This window comes from Carassius gibelio, chromosome A16 (genome assembly GCF_023724105.1).
Source record: "Carassius gibelio isolate Cgi1373 ecotype wild population from Czech Republic chromosome A16, carGib1.2-hapl.c, whole genome shotgun sequence".
NCBI classification, from domain to species: Eukaryota; Metazoa; Chordata; class Actinopteri; order Cypriniformes; family Cyprinidae; genus Carassius; species Carassius gibelio.
Genome location: NC_068386.1, coordinates 11785911 through 11809778, shown reverse-complemented (window position 1 = coordinate 11809778; position 23868 = coordinate 11785911). Strand labels below are relative to the sequence as shown.

At 37.5% G+C, this 23868-nt stretch overlaps 1 protein-coding gene across 6 annotated transcripts; it reads right to left on the bottom strand.

Moving 5' to 3' along the window:
• Nucleotides 1–19868, bottom strand: LOC128030807 (ATP-dependent translocase ABCB1). 6 transcript variants are annotated; one of them, XM_052618806.1, is made up of 27 exons: nt 19542–19861; nt 19168–19228; nt 18647–18800; nt 18502–18553; nt 18207–18398; nt 17950–18121; nt 17522–17646; nt 17028–17199; nt 16716–16829; nt 11972–12082; nt 11754–11879; nt 11458–11661; nt 11179–11349; nt 10936–11097; nt 7375–7527; nt 6415–6558; nt 6201–6305; nt 5525–5602; nt 5353–5436; nt 5066–5269; nt 4881–4981; nt 4628–4768; nt 3050–3206; nt 2541–2738; nt 1844–2050; nt 1120–1266; nt 1–868 (listed from the first exon to the last, which is right to left on the bottom strand). In XM_052618806.1, exons 1-27 carry the CDS (start codon nt 19598–19600, stop codon nt 671–673), a joined length of 3792 nt encoding a protein of 1263 aa, XP_052474766.1. In that variant the 5' UTR covers nt 19601–19861; the 3' UTR covers nt 1–670. The 6 variants fall into 6 exon arrangements, 5 of the variants coding, with proteins under 5 accessions (XP_052474766.1, XP_052474765.1, XP_052474767.1 ...); XM_052618805.1 differs by having other exon boundaries at nt 19168–19231; nt 19542–19860; XM_052618807.1 differs by having other exon boundaries at nt 19168–19231; nt 19547–19860.
• Between the last annotated feature and the right edge of the window lie 4000 nt (nt 19869–23868).

The following is a 23868-nucleotide window of genomic DNA, read 5'->3' as shown; positions in this document are numbered from 1 at the left end:
TAATGAAAAATGCAATATTTATTCTAAACTTTTTTTACAGTAGACTTTTGGGTGTGATGAAAACAGTGTCATAAATAAACCAGCCTTATTCTGATAAATAAAAAAGGCACCACACACAGTGAACTCTATAAAGGAGTTTGGAGCTTTTTGGTCTTCAATAATGAGATACCATGGCAACATTTTTGGTATCAGGCACCAGGGGCCAAATATTTATGTATATATAAATTACTGTACATTATTATGTAAAGACAGTCACATTTTAAATGTTCTGCCCTCGATAGTTTTTGCTGCAAGTACAAAGTGTATGTTCAGGAAATGAGAATATGGTAATGCTTGATAGAACTGCTAATACAAATGCCCTTATTTTGTTGGTGTTTAATACATTTAAATCAGCAACAGGAAAGTACTGATTTGGATTAATGTTAGGTCCTAAAACTGAAAAGTACAAAATGGCAAAGCACTGATAGTTACACAATTCTTAGTCTCATCTCTGTCCAACTAACATTACACTTTGACACAAATGTCCAAATCCTTATTATTTTCCCGGCTTCCTGTAGTAATGCCACATAAAGCCTACCAAGTTACAAATACACGCCTGGCCGCCTGCAACCACAGGAGAGCATTTCTATGGAATATCTTCTAGAGTCTGCATGTGCGCTGCTCTTTACCATCAGTGTCTCATCTGAGAGGTGACGAGGGTGTAGTATGCCCCTTGCTGGCTGAGGAGCTGCTGATGTGTGCCCTGCTCCACCACGACCCCGTTCTGGACCACAGCTATACGGTCTGCATTCTGGATGGTGGACAGCCGGTGGGCTACGATAATACATGTGCGGCCCTCACGCGCCTTATCCAGAGCTTCCTGCACTAACTACTCACACAGCAAAGAGAAGAAAGACAGAAAGAAGTTAAGTAAAGAGAAATACAGTGTCTTCACTCTTTTCTAGCAGGTGTGACTCTAAATCGTCCTGTAAATCCTGTAAAGCAGCTTGAATACTGTCTGTTTTAACAAAGAACCAAAGTCAATTCTTTTTGCAAACTCATAGCTTTGAAACCATTGACATTAAACATTTCATTGTGACAGCTTAAAATTTCATGCAATGAGTTTCTCACTCTTCTCACCTTCTCGCTCTCAGTGTCCAGAGCAGATGTGGCTTCATCTAGCAGCAAGAGTTTGGGGTTGCGGAGAATGGCCCTCGCTATAGCAATACGCTGCTTCTGCCCTCCTGACAGCTGGGTACCTTTATCACCTGCTTGCGTCTGGTATTGCTGCAGACAAACCACACAGTATTATTTAGTAAAATTGTAATTTAATTTTTTTAAAGAGGTCTCTTGGGGCCACCAAGGCTACATTTATAATGCAAAAATATCTATATATAAAAAAAACCTTTAATATTGAAATATTGATAATGAAAAGTTATTACAATAACTGTTTTATACTGTATTTTAAAATATTGTATAATATATTTTAATATATGAATTTTCAGCTGCCATTTCTCCAGTCTTTAGTGTCATTTGATCCTTCAGGAACCAATTTGAAGCTTTTTTTTAGTTATTGTTTTCAGTGTTGAAAACGGTTGTGTAGTTATATAGTATAAAGTATATTTTTTCAGGATTCTTTGATGAATAGAAAGTTCAAAAGAACAACATTTACTGTATTTGAAATAGAAATCTTTTGTAACATAATACATATATGTGCCTTTACTTTTGATCAATTCAATGTGTCCTTGCTGAATAAAAAAATATTTTTTAAAGTAACTAACTTAAAAAGTATTGAAAAAATAAAATCTTTCTTGACCCCTAACTTTTGAATGAGGTGTACATGAGGAGTATGGTTGTGCTGTACCTGTGGCAGCCCCTCTATGAAGGAGTGTATGTTAGCAGCCTTAGCGGCCTCTTCAATCTCCTGCTGGCTGACTTTTCTGCTGTTGTCTCCGTATGCAATGTTCTCTGCCAGGCTGCAGTCAAACAGCACAGGCTCCTGGGAAACGATGCCTATTTGCGAGCGCAGCCAGTGGATGTTCAGTTGCTTTGCGTTATTATCATCCAGCATCTGTTAACAAATAGTTACCAGTTTGGGCTAACCATGGTTTTTTACTGGTATAACACATTTCAATGTTTCTTTATTACATCATTCCAATTTCTGTAACATGTAAAGTATCTTGCTTTTGGATCTAATGGCTAATTAACATTAAACAGGTTTGTGTTATGGTTTGAGTCATAAAGGTTTAAGGACCTGAAGGTTTCCTTGTCTTTTGGTCTGCATTATCATTGACCTTGAGAGAGGTAATAACATTTTGACTTCCATGGCTGTTGTGTATTTAGTGTGCTAGTGTACTGAAGGACAGTGTATGTGTGTGAATGGCATCTTGCTGAGTTGGATCAGTGATTAGAGACTGTAAAACTAAATGTCAATTTACAGTAGGTACCTTGGGGAAAGACATTATCATATAAAAAACAACAACAAAGTAGTTAGATAAATATGCTAACAAAGCTATAAAATGTGGCCTCTGAAATACTTGTTTGCATGTGTGTTCTCCTACCACGTTGCCCTGCTGAGGGTCATAAAATCTCTCCAGTAATTGGATGGTGGTGCTCTTGCCACAGCCACTGCTGCCCACGAGGGCGAGAGTTTGCCCCTTCTTCACCCGGAGCCTAAGACCCTGCAGCACTGGAACATCCGGCCGAGACGGGTAGTTAAAACATACATCTTCAAAACTCACATTCCCTTCAAATTTATCCTACGGAGGTCACAGGAAACAGCCACATTAGTGCACCTTTGTGTTTGTGTATACTAGTGTCATCGCTGCATCATTGTTTCTTCATGAATGCACTGAATGACTGATATTTATGGCGAGCAGAGTCCGGCTCTGCCCGAGTTTTATCAGATTAGGACGGAGCTGAAAAATAATAAATTATTAATTTCATGACATGCTTCTGGAAACTATGAGATCTTGCCTAGAGTTAAGACTCACTACAATAAGAAACCCTTTTATCACGTATTAGGCATACGGTGTATTCTGGTGTTCAAGTGTGTGCATGAAAGGAATACCGGCTTGTCTCCGTCCTCTGAGGCATTGTCAATGGCAGGGACTCTGCTAATGAGCATCAGGACATGAGCAGCAGCCATCTTGGCCTTGGCATAGTTTGGAGTGAATGTGTTTGCTTCTCCAACAGCCATTGCTCCATACACCAAAGCTGAGACCACACTGAGAGACGCAAACACATATATCACCCAGGGTTATTATCGATAACTAAAACTTAAACCAGAAAATAACACTGTCGTTACTTTACACAAAATAATTATATATATATATATAAAACTTTTTTATTTCAGCTAGTTGCCAAGGCAAAAGTTGAAGTACTAAAAAATCTAAATACACTAAAACCAATTAATAACATTTCACAAGACATGAAAATGACTAAAACTTTAACTAAAAGATAAAAAAGAAATTACGTCTAATTCAAAATATTAATAAAAATTATAATATCATATCAGTAAAACTAAAATAACACTGCCATCACAACCTATAGGGCCCTATGATTTCTGTGATTTGGAAAACGCAGAGTCCAGTAATAAAAACGAAATTTAATGTATAATGTGGAATGTCATGGAATTTGTCAAATTTTGGTTGAATAAATCAAAGGTCAGTCAGTACTCTTAAATCAAACGGCGATATTTACTAGTGTCTGTGAATATTAAACTGCAAAAAGACTTGCATGTTCTGTGTGTCTCCGTGTGAATTAAATGGAATCCAGGAAAAAATCGAATTTGGGACAAATTTATTTCGTAGGGCGCCAATATTGTATCTAATCAATCTACTGACTAATCATTACAATACTAAAATTATATTAAATAAAATATTATTAATATTATATTAATTATATAAAAAGATTTTTGCTATTGTTATTATATTTTACTTTTGCACTTCATTCTTTTTTTTTTTTATGCCAATAAATTACAGCTTCCTTCCTAGACTGAAATTGAATGAGCCTTATTTTCACAAAAACTACAGTACTCACTGAATGACAAAACTAATGTTTTCCCCACTCGTTAAACCAGTGATTATCAGTCAGATTATACTCCATATGCAATATCTATGTGTAGCCCAACTTAATTAGACTCTGGGACTATGGGTAAACATGGCTATTTAATGGGTATTTACACTGCTAGTTTATTGCTATTTAATAATTATTTCTCTGATTGAAAGCCCACTTGTTAGATCACATGGATGAGCTTGAATCTTCTATCTGCAAATGTAATGAATCACCAGCCTCATGTCTGTGTTGTTTAAGAGATTATCTACATTCACTGCTCATCTGGATAGTTTATTGTGACTCACGTTTATTTCTGTAATCATTAACTGATTGTGTAGAAACCAGCAGACTTTGGACCCCCCAATCTACTCCCACTTATCACCTGTACTGTAGTGTGTTTTAGCTAGAGTGTGTCTCTACTACTTGTCCTCATTCCCTTCTGTTTAATTTGTACAAATCTGAACTACCAATGAAACACATTGTAGACGACACTAGATCATGTTGATACTACTGTGGGGACTTTTTTTTAAATCACATATTCTTCAGTCTGTTATGATAGAATCATATAACAGTAATATATTGCGTAACTTACAGGAAGACGCCCTCAAACGTCATCAGCTTTTGTTCAATGAGCCAAGAGCCGAACTTGTAACTGCCAGCATGAGCAAAATAGATCATCGCTTGAGAGATGGAGAACGTCAGGCCGAAAACATGTGCTTTTTTCTTAGCATTTCTTAGGAAATCAGACAAACATCAATTATCTTACCATCAATTCGACTCATTTTGAATCCTAATAGATATATAATACAATTTTAAATAATTATTATTAATGGATTTAAACATACTTGTATGGCACAACTAAGTTTTCCTCATACAGACTCTCAAACTTGCTCTCCCTGGTTAAAGAAACCACAGTGCGGATATTCTCAATGGCTTCTGTTGCAATCTGAAATGGAGAAAATGCATTGCTGACAAGGTGGGGAATTTAAGTTGTGCTGCACTAAAGCATAAGCATACTGTAAATGTTCACCTTTCCAGCTTGTTCAAGCTCTTTCTTGTCTTTTAGAGCCTGTCCTGACAATAACTTGGTCTGGATGGCTCCAGCCACAGCCATGATTGGCACAATGGAGAGAATGAGGAGGGTCAACTGCCAGCCGTACACAAATGAGATGATAATGGTAGTGCCCAAGTTGGCCACATTCCGTGCCAGTGTTGCCAATCTTACACCAGTTGCCTGTTTGAAATAAAGTCATTGTGCCGTTTGTGATGAACTACTGTCTTCAACAATTGGTATCAACAATTTGAAATGAGACTTACACCCTGCACTTGAGCTATATCTGCAGCCAGTCTGGTGGTCAGCGCACCCACACTGTTCTTAGTATCATCATACCAGCTCAGGTCCTAAAATACACAAGACAGGTGTTGTACTACTTTCTATCAGCAGACATTCAGAAATAGCTTCAATGGTCTATGTCTATTATCGTCTCACCTGTCTCATCATAGCATTAAATGCTTTAAACCTCAGTCGCATGGTCAGAATCTCACCAGCTTTCCCAAAACAGAAACCCTAGAATGAATTACATCAAAATTAAAAACAAAAAATTACTCCCAAATTAGGCTTTTTTGACAAATTCATAGTTGTTTTTTAAAACTGTCATGTCTTTTGACTAATTCAACATACACGTAATGTGTTTAATATGTTTTATTTGTTGATGCACAACTTCTTCCCGCAAAATCCATAGATGTGCTTTTATAAATGATGGAGGGATCAAAGTTTGAGGATGGTAAAATGTAAAATGGGAATTTAACTAGATAAATAATAGACAGATCTGTCCGCTTTTAGTTGGAGTTTACAAAGTGGTATTTCACAACAGTGATCTTTTAGATAAGAAAATGTATAAGATGCACCTCACAAGTATGCTTATCAGAACATATCTTATCTTTTGAAACAGCTCACATGAAGACTTTATGTAATTCTATATAAACCATCCCTTTCCATCTCTGACCTGACTACAGTTTTAACTGAATGGTTCTCAAGATCGTAACCAAGTAGATTATTATCGAATATAAGGTGTCTCAGTCAAGTTATGCAATTTTTGTATAGCATTCAAGGTGGTTTAAATGTACTGTGTGTTCTAAAATTGATGCTGTAACACAAAACAAACCTGTAAGAACAAAGTGAAAAAGGACACAACCCCAAAGGCAGCAAACAGCAGAGAATAGAGCTCACTCTGTTTTCGGATAAGTTCCTGATCATTCTCAGTAAACACCTAGAGAAGAAGAAGAAAGAAAATAAATGTATGAGGAATAATGTCTCAGTACTGCTGACTGTCAATAATGGCAATTATTATTAATATTTAATTTCCATGAACAACATACAGAAATGAGTTTAGCGAAAATGACAGAAAATGCAGGCTCCAAGCCTCCGTTTATGATGGCACATAAAATTCCAACCACTATGTACGGCCATTCCGGATGATTCAGTTTCATGACTGTCAGGAAGGAGACATTTGGAACCTTTTCCTACAAAGAAAAGAGAACAAACACAAAAATAATTTCAAATAAATATCTAATGATCATAATTTGATCAAAATACAATTGCTTTCCAGATGACATATTCAGTCTTGAAGTTCCTTCTTAAAGCTGCGGTAGGGAACTTTTGACGCTCTAGCGGTTAATAAACAGAACTGCTTGCGTCTTGCGGAAGAACATCGTAGCCGGAACTACTTCTCTCTGTTTATGTCTATGAAGAATCACAAAGGTACTGGGTTACTCCGCCGCGGTATCCCCAAAACAATCTAAAATAGTCCGAATATAAACACTTATTATAGGTGCACCCTAGTGATTCAGGGCAAGCCATAAACACGGTTTGGAAAATGGATTCATGGAGTACTCGCTTATTATATACATTTTTCTACATTTTGAACACAAACAAAGTTACGGACCGCAGCTCTGATTGGTTATTTTTTCTGCAAATGGCAATAGGAGCACTGGGAGGAGGCAGAGGAGCTTGATTTTTTTCACAGATTATATGTCTCATATTCTACTGTCAGGACATAATGACAGTTTTAATAAATATGTAAAAAATATTTTTTTACAAAAGTTCCCTACAGCACCTTTAAGGAAAGAAAAGGAAACAAATGAAGACACTTGTAACAGGATTTATTGAACTTTTATAAACAGTTCTGTTTGGTTTTATTTGAAATTACCCATAAATAATGACTTGTTACTGAGACACACATTCTCCACTAGGGCTGTTTATGTGTAAGACAATGAAGGTATTCACAAAAATTTAATTGATGAATGTATTCATGAATGTTGGCAATTATTGTCTCTTACCTCCTTTGTCTGTTTCTCTGTATCCAGCTGATCTTTTTCCGAGCCACTTCTAGATTTCTGTCTGAAAAGTGTGCGATCATTCAGAGAACTGACTGAGGGACTCTTCTCATCCAAAATCATCTCCTCTTTGCCCTCCTCTGTGCTCTTAAACATCTGTGATTTAAACCATTTAAACTCAAAATAGACCCTATTTACATTCTGAATTCATTTTCCCTGTGTGATCATGCACAGTTCATCAGATAATGTCAAATAAATATTTGATTTAATAATTGTTCAGCAAAATATAACAGCTTGCTTGCCTCTGAAACTTCTTTTCTGCTGCTAACCAAAGCAGGCAGGACCAATACATTTCAGTTCCAAATGATCCAGTCGAATCCAGATCGAAAAACTGCATTACATCTTTATGAAATGTGTCACATTGTGAAAGATTACAAGGCTGCTCACAATGTAAGTAATTCCACCATCTGAGATGTCACTGTAGTATTGGTTCCCACTGCAATATTTGACAGAGATCATGCAAGCTTTACTATCTGCTCAGTATCTTTGAAAGCCACTGTTTCACATGTTGCCTCAAATTGCTGTGATGCCACAAATCACTGACAGTCAGTGCCCTTTAATGTTATGTCCAAGCCATTTCACAGAGATATTTTCACCTTTAATGGACAGGACAGTTAGAGGAGAGACTGAAAACAACTGGGAAGGGAATAGGACCAGGAAGGGACCTTGATTCGGGACTTGAACTTGAAATCACCTCCTCAGCTTCTCCATATGTCAGTCTGAAATACGATGGGATCATCGCTCTCACTTCAATGGCTGGGTAAAGTCCCAGCCGCCTATTTGAGGTGATGGCCAACACTCGTACATAAGGGGCCCTATCTTGCACCCAGCGCAATTGACTTTGTACACCGACGCATGTGTCATTCCTATTTTGCACCCGCGCAAAGCGCGCTTTTCCCTCCACAGAAGCACGTCGCTAAACTAGTGAATGAACTTGCGCTCCCTGGGCGGTTCAGCGCAAAAAAGGAGGCGTGTTCCGGCGCAAACAATCCCTGGTGCTATTTTGCTGTTCCATTAAACAATTGTGCCACTGACCAGAAAAAACCTAGTCTAAAGTCAGTGGCGCGTTGCGCGTTGTTCATTATGCTATTTTAAGGGCGCATGCTTGACCATAATGTATAGCGTGCACAACGCGCATACACTTTGCTCATGTAATCTACACAGATGCAACAGTTATTTTTGCAAATCATAAACTGTTACACTAAAAAAAAATATTAACACATGAGATGACGGAAATCATTGTGGTGTGCCACGAAGATGTGAAAAAATAGGCATAAATCTAGCTTACAAATTATTCAGGCTAATTGTAGTAATTAAGGATCAGACCTGTTTGCCCAATAGTGGCAAGACATATAGGCTATGTAAGGACATCTGACAAATATGTTTGTCCGTCAAGGACCAGGAAAAAAATCGATGAAACAATTGTGGCTATTTCCTCCCACGCCTGTTTAACCGACGAAATTTTGGGTGGGTTTCTCCCATCCCCATACAACACAACTTCTCTGTCTTTCCCTGCTCTTACAAGAACATCAGTCTCCTCGGCTGTGAACCGCTCCTGGCGTGCGCCTGGTAAATACGCCATAATAATAGCAATCCATAATGGAACTTGCGCACCTGCTTTTAAAGGGAATGTTGGATGACGCTCTGATTGGTTTATTTCACGTTACGCCCAAACCACACCTATGAATAATGAAGCTACTTCAGACCAACCCATTTTAGATTTGCGCCGGGCGCAAGAGCCATTTATCCCGCCGGGAAAATAGCAACAGCGCCGAGACCCTCCCACAAAGTTACTTGCGCTTCGCGCTTTGACACTTGCGTTTCAGATCGTTAAAATAGGGCCCTACAAGTCCCACCTACTGAGCTTTGTGGTGTGGGCCCAAGGTGCTTTCTTCGGGTCATCAGGTGGGTACCCTCCTTCAACATTGTTTCACCAATTAACTCACAACACCTCCAGAGGGCTTGACAGCTAACCCCAGCATCCTGGGGCAGCCCCCTCGGCCCCTTGGACTCCACAGCCAGTGCTCTTTTATATTCCCTCCTTAACCGGTGGGCTGTTTCATTGCTCACAGCGCTTTAGCCACAGCCATCTTGATGCTGTCTATGCTCTTTTTGTGATATTCGCCATGAGCCGTCTCCTCCTGGGATCTTTTATTCCAAGTCTGGACAATGCACTCCAAAGTGACTGCCCAGGAAATCCTCTGCAGCCTACTTCCACTAGCAAGTTCCATGCCCACCATCCCACCTGCTGGCACTGTTGGGTGAGTGGTTGGTACTTCCCAAGCTTTCTCTCATGGGCCTCTTCTATCCTCTCCTCCCATGGCACAGTCAGTTCCAGCAACACCACCTGATTTTGTTTCTCTGGACCTCAGAACTATGTCTGGTCTGAAAGTTGAGGTAGTGATCTCCTCTGGAAACTTTAGCTGTCTCCGGAGGTCAACTCTCACGTCCCAGTCAGTAGCCGATGTCAGGATTCCTGAGCCAGTCGGTGTCACTCTGGAGCTCTCCCCTGCTCTAACAAACCTGATCATATGGGGTGCTCTCGTCCTCGTGATTTTGTGGGTCTTCCCTCTCTCTCTTCCTCCAGGCCTGTAGCCAGCTCGGCAAGTATCTGGTCGTGCCTCCATCTGAACTTGCCAACAGCTAGGCTAGCTTGATATGATGACAACACATGTTCAAGGCTTGCCGGTTTCCCACACAACATGCAGTTTGGGCACTCAACCAGCCCCAAACGATGGAGATTCACTGGTGTTGGTAGAACACTGTATGTGGAGCACAGGAGGAATTTCATCCTATTCTCTTCCATGCCCCATATATCCGTCCACCCCAATGATCTTCCTTGGACACTGACCCAACATGTCCACCTAACCTGATTTTTCATGGCTGCTGCCCTCACTTGCCTACCCTCCTCCTCCACCATATGGAGCTCATCCTGGACTAAGCTGCGGCAACCCTTAGCAGTAGCGTCCCTCCACCTAGCTCTGGTTATAACTCCTAAGCCCAACCTGCCTTGGTTGACCGCCCCCATGATGTCTTTATGGCATACTCTTGCCTCTACGTTTGCCACAGCCCTGATTGCTGACCATTTCCATCCTGTGTGGATGGTGATATCTGCCTGGCGGACCAATTGGTCTCTACTGTCGCGAAGCATTTATCACCTGCCAGGCTTTGGCCACCTTAAACTCTTCAACCACAGAAGTTCATGGCAGCTGTAACTTGCTTCCTGAGCTGTACAGGCAGATTGAAGAAAGGCTTTTGGGGACTAACAGCCATCTGCGAAGAAAGGTGTTGATCCTCCTTTCCAAGGCTTCAACTGTTGTTAACGGCACTTCATACATAAGCAGTGGCCAAAGAAGTCTTGAGAGCACATCATGCTGGTAGCCCCAGAGTTCAGAGCATTACCCACAAGAAAATGCTCTGTCAACCTTTCATTTTTAACAGCAACATGCCACAGTTTCATATAGCGCTCATGTGTGTGTGTTTACAGCACTGTTGGTTACTAACCTGCATAGTAACAAGAGACTGGTAGATTCCTTTTCTCTCCATTAGTTCATCATGTGTGCCCAATTCTACAATTTCACCATTCTGGAATCCAGCAATGACATCAGCATTTCGAATAGTGGACAGCCGGTGAGCCACTATAATGGTGGTCCTGCCCAGCCTCACCTATACAGATGTAAAAAAATAAAATAAATAATATATACACAATATTTCCAGTGTTTTTCCAGACTACTATAATTTTGTTACCTTATCTAAAGCTGCTTGCACAATAGTCTCACTCTCGGCATCCAGAGCAGACGTAGCCTCATCAAGAAGGAGAATTTTTGGGTTTCGCACAAGTGCTCGTGCGATAGCAATACGTTGCTTTTGTCCGCCACTCATCTGGGTGCCTCTCTCTCCAACTAGAGTCTCAAATTTCTAAAGATGTCCAGAGATGGTCAGAGCACAACTGATCAATTTTTTGTAATCAGACTGATCAAATTGCCTCCTTAAAATTAAAAAGTATGGTACAAGGTCTTATCTTACATCTGGGAGCTTCATGATGAAGTCATAAGCATTAGCTTCACGTGCAGCCTGTACAATCTCCTCCTGGGTGACATCTTGGCGGCCATAGCGGATGTTTTCTGCAATGGTTGTAGCAAACAGCACCGGCTCCTGGCTGACTATGCCAATCAGTTCTCTCAGACATCGCACATTCAGAGAGCGAATATCATGGCCATCTATAGTTACCTGAGGGGTTAGAGGAAAAGAAAAAAGGAAAGTTTGGATGAAGAACAGGAACGTCAAGGAGTTTGTACCTCTCTGCCAATCTCTGTACTTACCGTTCCTTCCTGTGGGTCATAGAAGCGCTGTAGCAACTGGATTGTTGTGCTTTTTCCACACCCACTGCTACCCACCAAAGCAATGGTCTGCCCACTCATGACTTTAAGATTCATGCCATTCAGAACCTACAAAGCCAAAACACAGCCACAGCTGGAGTCATTTCATTCTGTAAAGTTATTTTGTTCAAATAGTTTTTAATAAATCATTATGGTCCTACTTTCACATCCTGTCTTGAGGGGTAAGTGAAGTGGATGTTTTTGAACTCTATGTTTCCTTTTACAAAATCAAGTTTGTAGCCTTCCTCAGAGAAGCTGTTGATTTTGGGTTCCTGTTGGTGAAACAAAGGATTGTGAGAGAATTTTTCAAATTCAAATTCCAGTAAGGGATAGAGGTAAGTTCACAATCAAACCTCATCCAGACTAAAATACATCAGTATCACACTAACTCCTCTACTCCAGAGAAAAATTGTTCCCTGTGGTCTAAAATTCATTGGATTTAAGCAGGGAACCACCTCTGATCCTGAGATCTGGTCATTTTTTGTAGTCCTAAAATAGGACCCCATGATTTCCACCATGCAGGAAACGCTGACAGAATCGCTGAATCCAGTCATAAAAATGGAATTTACTGAATAACACAGAATCTGTCCAATTTATTATTAATTAATCAAAAGTAGTTCATTGCACTTAATTGAAACCGCTATATGAACTACTATCTGTAAATATTAAGCTGCAAAAAATATCATTTTAAATATGAATCCTGCATGTTCTGTGTGTCTGTGTCAAGTGACAACCTTCCAGTCTCTCTCCTGATACCAACACGAAGTAACTAAAACTGCAATTCATCGAATGGCCCAAAAGGGAGACGGAGACATAGTCTCCCTATGTTAAAATGCCGCCATTGTACAGCAGAACGAAATCTGTTTACAGCCTGGTTCAAAGTGTTTTTGGTCTATATAGCTAATTTTGCCCTTCATGACAACTGTGAGAGGGGTGAATTTTTGTATAACTCATCCGTTTAAATTATATTTAGACTTAAAGTTCTGCATAATTAAAGGGGTCATATAATGCTCATTTTCCACAAGTTGATATGATTCTTTAGGCTCTTAATGAAAAGTCTGTAACATAGTTTGCTTAAAATTTCACTATATATATATATATATATATATATATATATATATATATTTTTTTTTTTTTTTTTTTTTTCTTTTTTTTTAATTAATTTTTTCAATGACATTTGAATTTTACTGTAGGCCTATATGATCTACAATGACATGAAAGATTTTTAGCCTACTAATTTTATTCTATGCCTATTTAAGAAAAACCTCACAGGTAGCCTAACATGTTTTCATTTGCTATTACAGACAACAGCAACTGAAGCTTTATCTTGTAGAGTGTAGTCTGCTGCACTTCTCCGATCGGCGCATCCCGATCCACACCTTCCATCCCGATAACAGGGGAAAGAGCTTCAGCTCCGTCAGTTTGGGTCGTAAGCAGTGTTGGGTAAGTTACCCAAAAAAAGTAATCCACTACAAATTACTAATTACTCCTCTAAAATTGTAATTTGATTACATTACTGATTACTGCAAGTAAAAAGTAATCAGATTACTAATTACTTTACTTTCAAGTTACTTTGAAAACCTATTAAACCTACAAGGAAAAAAACTACAAACAAAGTGAAACTCAATTCTTTCCATAATTTAATATTGACTGAAAAATATTACAGAAATATGAAAACAGCAACTTGAATTAAAGATCCAATGCATTTCTATAACTTAACATTCTTAACATAAACTTGCCTAACAATGAAAACTGTAGTCTTTTTAAATGTATATACAGTATGTCTTAACTACATATGGGCTGTCGTTCCATGGAAGCTTCTATTATTACAAGTCCAGATGTCTGCGGTTGTGGAGACGTAGGCCTATTCCAAACGCTCGAATGGTTTTTTTTTTTTTTAGTTCATACTCCATATCCACATAGGGCTGTCACTTTTCGTTCGAAAATCGATTGCACAATCGATCGGACCAACCAAAAAAAGTTTCGAAAATGAAAATAGGGAATCGATTTTGACCAAACTATTAATTTTAAAATAATTAAACAATTACACAAATATAGATGTAAAAAAAACTCGTGTTGGGGCTTAATTTATATCATCTAAACGCGGGTTCAGGCTTGCGCTCCGGTTTGTGAGGTAAATTAATATTAATTGATAGGTAAATCGATTAGCGCGAGAAAGATGTGAAATGGATGCTGAGTAGGTGTAACGGAGGCTTGCCTCTGGCGAAAATACGTTTTGGTTGCACCACCAACTAAAGCAAAGTTCTGAGGTGTGGAAAAGTTTTGACCATGTTTATAATGAGAATAATGAGTGAATAATCACCATCAGTGAGCGCAGGAACACACTGAAGACATCTACAGTGGATTCATTCATTTTCCTCCACAAAAACATGTAGATCTAGCCTAATCTCTGTGAGTAAAGGTTTTTCAAATGATAACTATATATTCATTAAGGCTTAAATGCATAATGTGGACTGAGTATTTACGCTAATGTTGGCATTATTCTTTTATTAAATGTCATCTGATATGAGAAGCAAACCCGGCGGAGCCTTTATCTTAATTTCGTTATTGCCAAATACCATATCTTAATTTAATCTGTTAAAAAAAGATCGTTTTTATTGGTGCGTTGGTTTATTTATAGGCTAAATGAGTCTATGTCTATTTAGAGTGCTGAGATACGATGTTACAGAGGACTTATTTCTTTATTCCAACTTCCAAGTGGTCTAGTCTACGTTAGTTATGAATAAATTATGTTAAAACATGTATACATGACTCATTGTTGACAAAAGGCAAAAGAGCTGTGCGTGTATGCGCGCATCTGAATGTCGGGCTGCGCTGCACACTGGTTCGGGGTTTAAAAGGCTGTCAATCAAAATGTACTTCGGGCTCGGGCCGAAACCTGTCGAGCTCGGGTCCTGTCGGGCCTAACTTTTAAGGCCCGATTACAGCTCTAATGCCAATAAATAAGAAATATTGCTGACATGTGTTTGCGCTCTCGTTCGTCCGATATGTGGCGTTGAAAAAGGAAACTTCTTTTTTTTTAGACATGGAAAATCGATTTTACAATCTATTCAATGAACACGTATGTCTTAAAAATCGAAAATGCTTTTTACACAAAAGTGACAGCCCTCTATCCGCATAGCATTTATCTAGATACCTTGCAAATGTCTTTCGGTCCTGCAAGGGAACAGAGCTGTCCGTCACGAGTAGGCTAGGCTATCATCGAAAGCAAGTCTCTAAATGACTGCGATTCCACAGTCGACAAGGGCAGCATTTCCTCCACCACACACGCTGCTACAGCTCTCTTCACCTGTCCAGAAGTTACCTTCCCTCCCGATCTTAAACAAAAATCTCCGTCCATTTTAACAGCAGGAGTTCTCCAGAAATTCATTAAAGCGCATGCCCAATAACTGACGCAGCCGCCCCAAAACGTGATTAGAAATGCATTTTAATTTATTTACTTTAATATTTTTTCGTACTAATACATTTGTAACGCAAGTAACTTAATTTTATTGACATCAGTAACTGTAATCAAATTACATTTATTTTAAATGTAATGAGTTACATTACTGCGTTACCACGAAAAGTAATTAGAATACAGTAACGCTTTGTAACTTGTACTTTGTAACGCGTTATACCCAACTCTGGTCGTAAGACACCCTAAATAACACAACAACCTTACAAAACTCAACAGGATGTGCTTTCTGCCATCTCGGTCTACATGAACTTCTTTCTGAAATGTCAGAAATGAACCTGGCTCATGCATCAGACGAACCATGTCTAGCTGGACATGTCTACTTTTAAAATAATCCATTTAAATAGAAAAATAATAACAATAATATTATATTTAGGCCTATGTAATTCAAATGAAACCAACGAGAGGTGCAGTGTTTCCTGCCTGAACTCATTATCTGTAATGATGTCACACCATCACTATATTCATACGGTCATCTACAGAATCTATAAGTAGCCTATAGCCTATAATTAAAACATTTAAAGTAGACTAATTATGGGGAAAACTTAACTTATTTTAATATAAATTGTATTATAAATGTGGGGTTGGGTTTTTCCCATTTTATCTTTTTTTTATGAATGGCCTAGAATAAAATAATCAGGCAAAAAATTTGTAGTAGGCCTATATTTTATTCCATGTCGTTGTAGATCACAGGCTAAAGTAAAATTCAAATGGCGTTTTATGAATAAAGTTGTCAAGTCTGCTTTGTCAATAACATGCAGCAGCTGGAAAAATATAATTTTATTTTTTATTTTATTATTAATTTAATTAATTTATTATTATTATTATTATTATTATTATTTTATCTTGCAAGCACCACTATCAAAGAATTTGCAGGATTAATAAACTCTGCGGTCTGCCTCTTCTCTCCTGGTGAAAATAAACTGAGCTTGCGGTTGCCGCTTGTCGGTGCAGTACAGAAGGGATGAAAGGGGTGTTTCAATGCCGCCCACACATTCAAACAAATATTAAAGCATAATCTCATTTTTTACCCACAAACAAAAATACGAAAAATCCAGCTACATTTTCGTTTTGCGTTTCTTAAACAAAACAAAAAAATGAAAATCAAACCGTTTCTCATTTCTCTTTATTTATTTTTAAATAGAAAACCAAATGACCAAAGGATACACGGACCAAAAGGCTATTTAATTGATTAAATATGAGCACTGCAAGTTTCAAAGTCAGGTGACGAGCTGCTTTGTATACGGGGAAATTAAGTTATTCCTGGCAAAAAGCGCCGCCTGCTGGCTGAGAACGAATTTGCATTTTTCATTAAGAAGACAATGAATTATAAAACATCCCAATGGGATCTTGTTCTGCATTTGGGAAAACTGTTTTCTTCAAGTATGTAATATATTATCCTGAAAACATTAATGATAAAGTTCACTCACATGATCAATAATTTGGAAAACTTTGTAGGCAGCACCTCTTGCACTAGAAAATGACTGGATGTTTGGAGACGTTTGACCTATGCCGTAAGCCCCAGTTGTGACTGAGATGAAAATCTAAAACAGAGGAACAGAAAATGCACTCATGAGGTAATCTCATGCTTATTTAAAAGTCTTATTTAAAAGTCTCAATAATGAAGATTTCATAGCCATTTTGGGGGTTTTCAATCCTACAATATATGAAGTATGACTAATGTGACTTTGGGCTTTAATCAGAAGACCACAATGTTTTGCAATAACCCTGCTGTGACTCACAGTTAAAAGCATGCCAATATTATACTCTCCAGCCAGGATAAGAGTGCTGCCATACCAAAAGCCCAGTGCATAGGACATATAGATCATGAAGAATGTGAAGCCCATAGCAATGTTCACAGTGATGGCTTTCTTTATGCCAAAGTTCTTGGCATCCTCTAAGTTTTTGTGATACCTTTGAAGAACAGAAAAAAAGTTATTATCCTTGATGCAAAAAATATGATGATCAAACTGATTCCCCACCCTTTTCCCCATGTGGGACAACAAATGAAACTTTCAAGACCAGACCATAAAGTGATAAAACCAAGTTGCCTCCTTGGTAGCTGTCTACTCTTTCTGGTTCTGAGATGGTTTGGCAAATGAGCTGGTTAAAGCTTAGGTCATAGAAAGGTCAGGTGTTTTTAACTCTGTACCACAAAACAACTATGTTTGTCCTTGTCAGAATTCCACTAAGAAAAAGTGCTGACGTTCTTTGAGAAACAGACCTTCAAACATACCTCAGTATCTCTTTCTTCTGTCCACCAAAGGCAAAGACAGTTCTGATGGATGACAGCACTTCCTCAGCCACTGCTCCAGCCTTGGCGTAGGCCGTCTGTTCCCTCGTCGTGAATGATGCCATCACCTAATGAGGCAGGGATACAATGTTGCTTTTTCATTGCATCAATTAACTTTATTAATCTTTTTTTTTATTTATGTTTTTGAAATAAATCTCATATGCTTACCAAGACTGCATGTATGGTCAAACAATACAGTAAAAACAAGTTATCAGTTTAAATTTCACAATGATGACAATGATGCTGAATATTCAGCATCATTACTCCAGTCTACAGTGTCACGTGATCCTACAGTATTCATTCTAATATGCTGCTTCAAGAAACATTTCTATAAATATAAAGCTTTCTCTTCATATTCCTTTCTATCCCACCTTTGCAATGAAGGCAGCTGAGATCGCGAGTAAAGGGCAAACAGCAAGGATGACGAGGGTCAGCTTCCAGCCTTTGACAAAACCAATGATTATGCCAGCTACAAAGGTTGTCAGACTCTGAAGCAACATGCCAAGCTTATCCCCAATTCCTTCATTTATTTTGTAGACATCACTGCAGAGAAAAAAAAGAGTCTGATATAGGTATGTGTCATTGTGTGCATAATATGTCAATAAATTACTCTTATTATACATCATACTCTGTGAGGCGTGTGTTGAGCTGTCCAGTCTCATTGACATCAAACCAACCGATCTCCTGTTTCATGATGGCATGAAAGAATTTCTTTCTAAGTTTCTTCACCTGACGTCCTGCGGCAAGTGTCCAAAAGGCCACCTGCATATATGCAGCCACCAAAACTACAAATCCCATGATGCTGTAGTTTATAGCATGCCTGAGATGGAGAAACAAGACTATCATACACTTAGAAGGATTTGTAAATTAAATTAAACCATAAATTGTGAAAGAAAATCCAATGCAAAGCACAGTGGTCTTACCTTGTCATCTGCTCTTCAAAAGTCTCATTACTGGACTGTGGGAGCGTGACGTCTAGAAATTGAAAGACCATAGTTTTAAGCAAACCTCACAGATTTCCCCGTGAAACAATATTATAATAATGAGACATAACATTTATACACTCACTGGGTGGACGGTTATCTGCTATTGTATCATCCACAAAGCTGTTTGTCATGTCTCCAAATACAATAACCATGAGAGGAACAACTGCCCCATTGGCCATGGACATGATTGTGCCAAACAGTATCAGAAAAATGTCGACACTATCTGCATAGCGAAACTGACACAACGACACACTCCTTTGAGAATAAGTTACATTTTGATATCTATTTTTATTAATATTGATATTTTATTGAATATTAAAAATAAAATAAAGAGCTACATGATCAAGCTCAGAATTACAATCTCACAATATTAGCATTTAAGCATTCATAGAAAACCTGCAATCAATTTAGGCTTATTTAATTTAGTTTTATATTTAGTTGTGATTAAAGCATTGTGGTAGTATATTAAAATATATAAAAAAAATAAAAATGGTTTATAGTTAATTATTTAATAATTATTTAGTTATTAATAAATAATTTCACAAATCACAAAAATAATAATAGTACTACAAATACTAACAATATATTTAATATTGCACTTACTATCTCAAATGGACCCACCATCTCCACCTTTTCATTCTCCTCTTCCTTGGCATTTTTCTCACTGCTGGAAATGAATATCACTTATGAATATAAGCTTGAAAAACGTAAAAAGCTAAGAAAAACTTAGATAATTAATCTATAATAATAATAAATTAAATGTAAATATTTTTAATCTCTCAGTAACTGTTTACAGTTACATGGTATTTCTTGTTGACTATAATGATCTAAAACTTTCGCGAGGTGAATATGTTAAACCACGACATGAGACATAAACTACAATTAAGCTACAGCTCAAATTAATGTATTTGTAAAAACAAATGGCTCTTAAAACATCAACGTAATCTGCCTTGCTTAATAAAAATAAAGTAATTTACCTTACATCTCCATTGTCTTTTTTGCCGTTTGATAGTTTCAGTTGATTCTTCTTGCCCATGTTTGCTGCTATTTTCGATGCTAGTCTGATAGTAGCTAGTTGCTAATCTGGCGTTAACGGTCTTTTTTTTTATTATTATTTTTTATTATTTTTTTAAGAATACAGTATAACACACCTTACAATTACAGGCACCAAAAAATAATTGTGAAATTTTGAGCTGACAGATTAAATACTGTCTTAACCTGCTAGCATACACAGAGGACTCCCTTCTATTCAATATCAAGCCTTTTTCATAATGTGTATATTTCACCTTTTAGTTAAAATATAACTTCAAGGTGCATTAATTGCTGAAGAGTTCAGAGTACTGTAAAGATAAACTTTGCCGGTTCCACACTGAAATATGTGCGCTTTTAAGCGTTCAAAGTCCGAGAGTGTCAGTTTGGAGCGAATAGCCTACTGTTGCTATACCGTCTCAGAGTATCAGAATATCTGTCCAAATACATAGTTAAAATTGCAAATTAATTTGGAAACTCTTTCAGATAGACGTCATTCGCAGTGGAAGCTTAAATGTTTATCATTTCATTGAATCTTTTTTTATAACAGTGTCGACACCACAGGCAGAATATAGTTTAAAATAAATAAAAGTGACTATTATTTTGACCGAAAATTACGGTTACCATGCTAAATTTGAAGGGAATGAGGAATTTAATGAAAGATACATACTGCTCAGATGCTGCCATCCTATGGAGTCAAAACAGGGCCACATTGCAAAAGAATTGAAGTTTTGCAAACAAAAATTAAAGTATTGAGGAAAAAATATATATGTGCTTTTTGCAAACAAAAATAAATAATTGCAAAATATAAATGAAATCGTGCTAAAGCAATTATTTTGCAATAAATATTTTACATGGCCATGTCTACTCATTTATTTGCAACGTTTCACTCAAGTTTGTGATAACGTTTTTTCCATTGAGCTTGATGTTTTTTGCTCGTCTCACTTTCTGACACTGGGATGCTTCTCAATATCCCTCCACCTTTCCTCGATCCTCTGTCCTCCATCCTACTACCCGGAAACCAATCAAGCTCAGCCATCTTGAAGGACATCTCAGTTCTCTAATTGCACCGCGAGGAGGTGAAGATCGAGGAGTGAGGAGGCTTCCTGAGGAGCTATGAGCGAGGATACACAGGTGTATCCTTTGCAGAAGTGTTTTTCATTGAAAAACCTGACACACAAATAAATTCTCTTCCCCCTTCACATCTATTGTAATAATTTTTATTTATATTTTACCTTTTTATGCCAATGTTAGCTTAAGTTCCTGTCTCTTGAGATGCCTTCAACTGGCCTATTTTTGAAGGAAGCATAGATGTATCCTTTGCTTCCTTTGATATCCCACAATCCTGTGCATTTCTTTCTGTGACAGTTAAGCCCAAAAATAAAGTGTGGTTGGTGGTCAGTTTGTGTGTAAATGTATGTTTTTCATCAACGTTTTACACTTTTTATGACATTTCTAGCGAGAAATTAATATTGCAGTAATGAAATATCCATTTAGTTATAACCAAAGCTATATTTTGCTGATTATTAAACACTGGTGAAGGGGACCAGACAACTGTTTCTTAAAGGGATAGTTCACCCTTTTATTCACTAGCATTAAAACATGCATGTTTTCATTTTATTAACTTTATTAACAAATTTATACGTGTATTAGGATTGTTTGTTCAAGTTAAAGCCTGGATCAGTGAACTGCGACTCGGGCCGATGACATCACTTCCAGGGAGGCATGCCCAGGCCTGCTGTATACACCCCCGTCCCTTGACTCTACCCCCATGTCAAAACAATGCCAGAAAGTGAGACACCCAGAAAAATGAAGCGCAAAGGGGAAAATGGTATCGCATGCTCAAACTGTCGCAAATAAATTAGTAGACATGGCCATGGAAAATATGTATTGCAAAATCATTGCTTTTACACTGTTTCATTTATATTTTGCAATTCTCAATTTTCATTTGCAAAACTTCTTTTTTTCTCGCATTTTCTTTTGCAAGTATATGTGGCCCTGTTTTGACTCCATATAGACCCGCCCTGCTGTCCAAGCACACTGACTGGTGCTCTGCTACTGTGCCGCAGGAGCGCAGAGGATCTTCTGCCAAGTTGCGTGAACTATTATACAGCCTTGAATGTACTGCTACTGCTGGTTACATCATTTACAATGTCCATGCCTCATGAATCTGTGCTTTTGGATACTTGATTGAAATGATTTTAAAATGGATGTTTGAGATTATGTTTACCAAATATTCCTTGGTACATTCCATAAATACGGTTCAGTTATTTTTCTTAAATAATAGAAAGCACATTGTTTTATATAAATAATTAAATATATATATATTTTATATTTATTTTTATTAACCGAGCAGGAACAGTAGCTAGTTTTAAACCCATGTCTGTAGTACTGTATCCCCCCTCCCCAAATAGTGATATTAGCCTGTCCTACATCAGAGGGGTGCGTGTTGAGTTCCTTTAATTTTTGGTAAACCTGGTTTCTTCTTTTTGGTAATAACACTGATTAAAATGGACCGACAAACTTATTTTCATTATTCAAAATCCTTATTTCATTAAAAATCGTAAAAAGCATCTATAGTCATGGCCAAAGAGTTTGGTAGTGTTTTGGCATAAATGTTGTGTTTTGCAAAGTGTGTTGCTTCAGGATTTGTAGATTATTTTCCCACATGTTTCTATGGTATACTGAAAAACAATGATCATAAGTTTTAAAGGTTTTTATTGGCAAAAAATAAATAAATAATAAAAAAATACATATACATATATAAAGCGAGTCAGCATTTACAGTGTTTCCCCTTGTTCTTCATAACTTTTGTTATTCACTCTTGTATGCTGAATCCTCTTGCTCTTGCAGGATGTTTTGATACCTTTCTTTTTTCATGTCAGTGTTTTTGTGCAGAATTATGAGAGAGCCCACTCCCTTTGTTGACAAGCAACCCCAAACATGGATGTCTCAGGATGCTTCACTGTTGACACAACACCGGACTCATGGTAGCATTCACCTTTTCTTCTCCAAACTATCGATTTTCCAGATGTCCCAAACAGTCGGAAGGAAGCTTCAGAGAAAATACCTTTTTACCACTCCTTTGCTTATCCAATACTTGTACTTCCTGCAGAATTACATTTTCTTGGAGAGCAGTGGCCCTTCTTGACATCAAGCCATTGTCCAAAAGTCTTGGCCTCACTGTGCATGCAGATGTTCTCACTGCAACCTGCTGCCATTGCTGAGCAAGCTTTGCACTGCTGGTGACACGATTCCATAGCTGACTCCTCAGGAGGAGACTGTCCTGGCATAAACCTACCCATCTCCACCCCTAAACCTACCAGTCTCCACCCCCTATAGATGTGGATCCAACCATGCCCCCTGGATCTTGTGTTCTGCAGTGAGGGGCTACTGGCTTTTTATTTTTAGCAATCAGTCTGCTCTTACAAACTAATTAGTGTGATATTATATGATTTTACCTGACTAGTACTCATTTACACTTTCACATGGTCTGCTGATATAATTAGTCTTCTAATTAATTAAAAGAAATGCTTGGAAATCTAAACATATTTCCTACTGAAACACATAGGCTACAGCAAAATATAAAAAAAAACTGGCTCAAATTAAACCACTTGAAAACATTTGGATACTATTATATATATATATATATATATATATATATATATATATATATATATATATATATATATATATATATATATATACCCTGAAATGTCTATTTTAAAATCCTATTTTATTTTGGCTCTTAATCGATTATGCAGGAGAAGCAGCCTACTTTTGATTTGGCCATGCAGAACTTGTTTGAACTTGATATTTTAAATGGAAAAGACAAAAATACTGACGAAAAAATAATGGGTAATGCCATGACTTTAAGATGTTTAAATGTTAAATGTGAGATGTTTTTAAGGTTTTAATTTGTGGAAGTTGTAGTTTATGCAACTTGTAGGTGTGAGTATCAAATGCTCTGGTTGCATAAAATGCAATAAAGGTCAATAGTGATGAAGGTGACATTACTCAGCATATCTCATTATAAAGCCTGTCCGTATAAAGGCTGATGCTTTTAACTATATAAGGTTGTCACAATGCGTTACGTAACTTGTGTAACAAATGACATACTGATATAGGATTTTTAGCAAGTATTCTTTTAAAAGAATAGATTTTACTCTATTTAATGTCTGTTAATTCTGCTTATACCTCCTTCACTTAAAACATTTCACACAATGACATTAAACACACTGAGGAACATCAATCTATTATCATCACAATCATTAT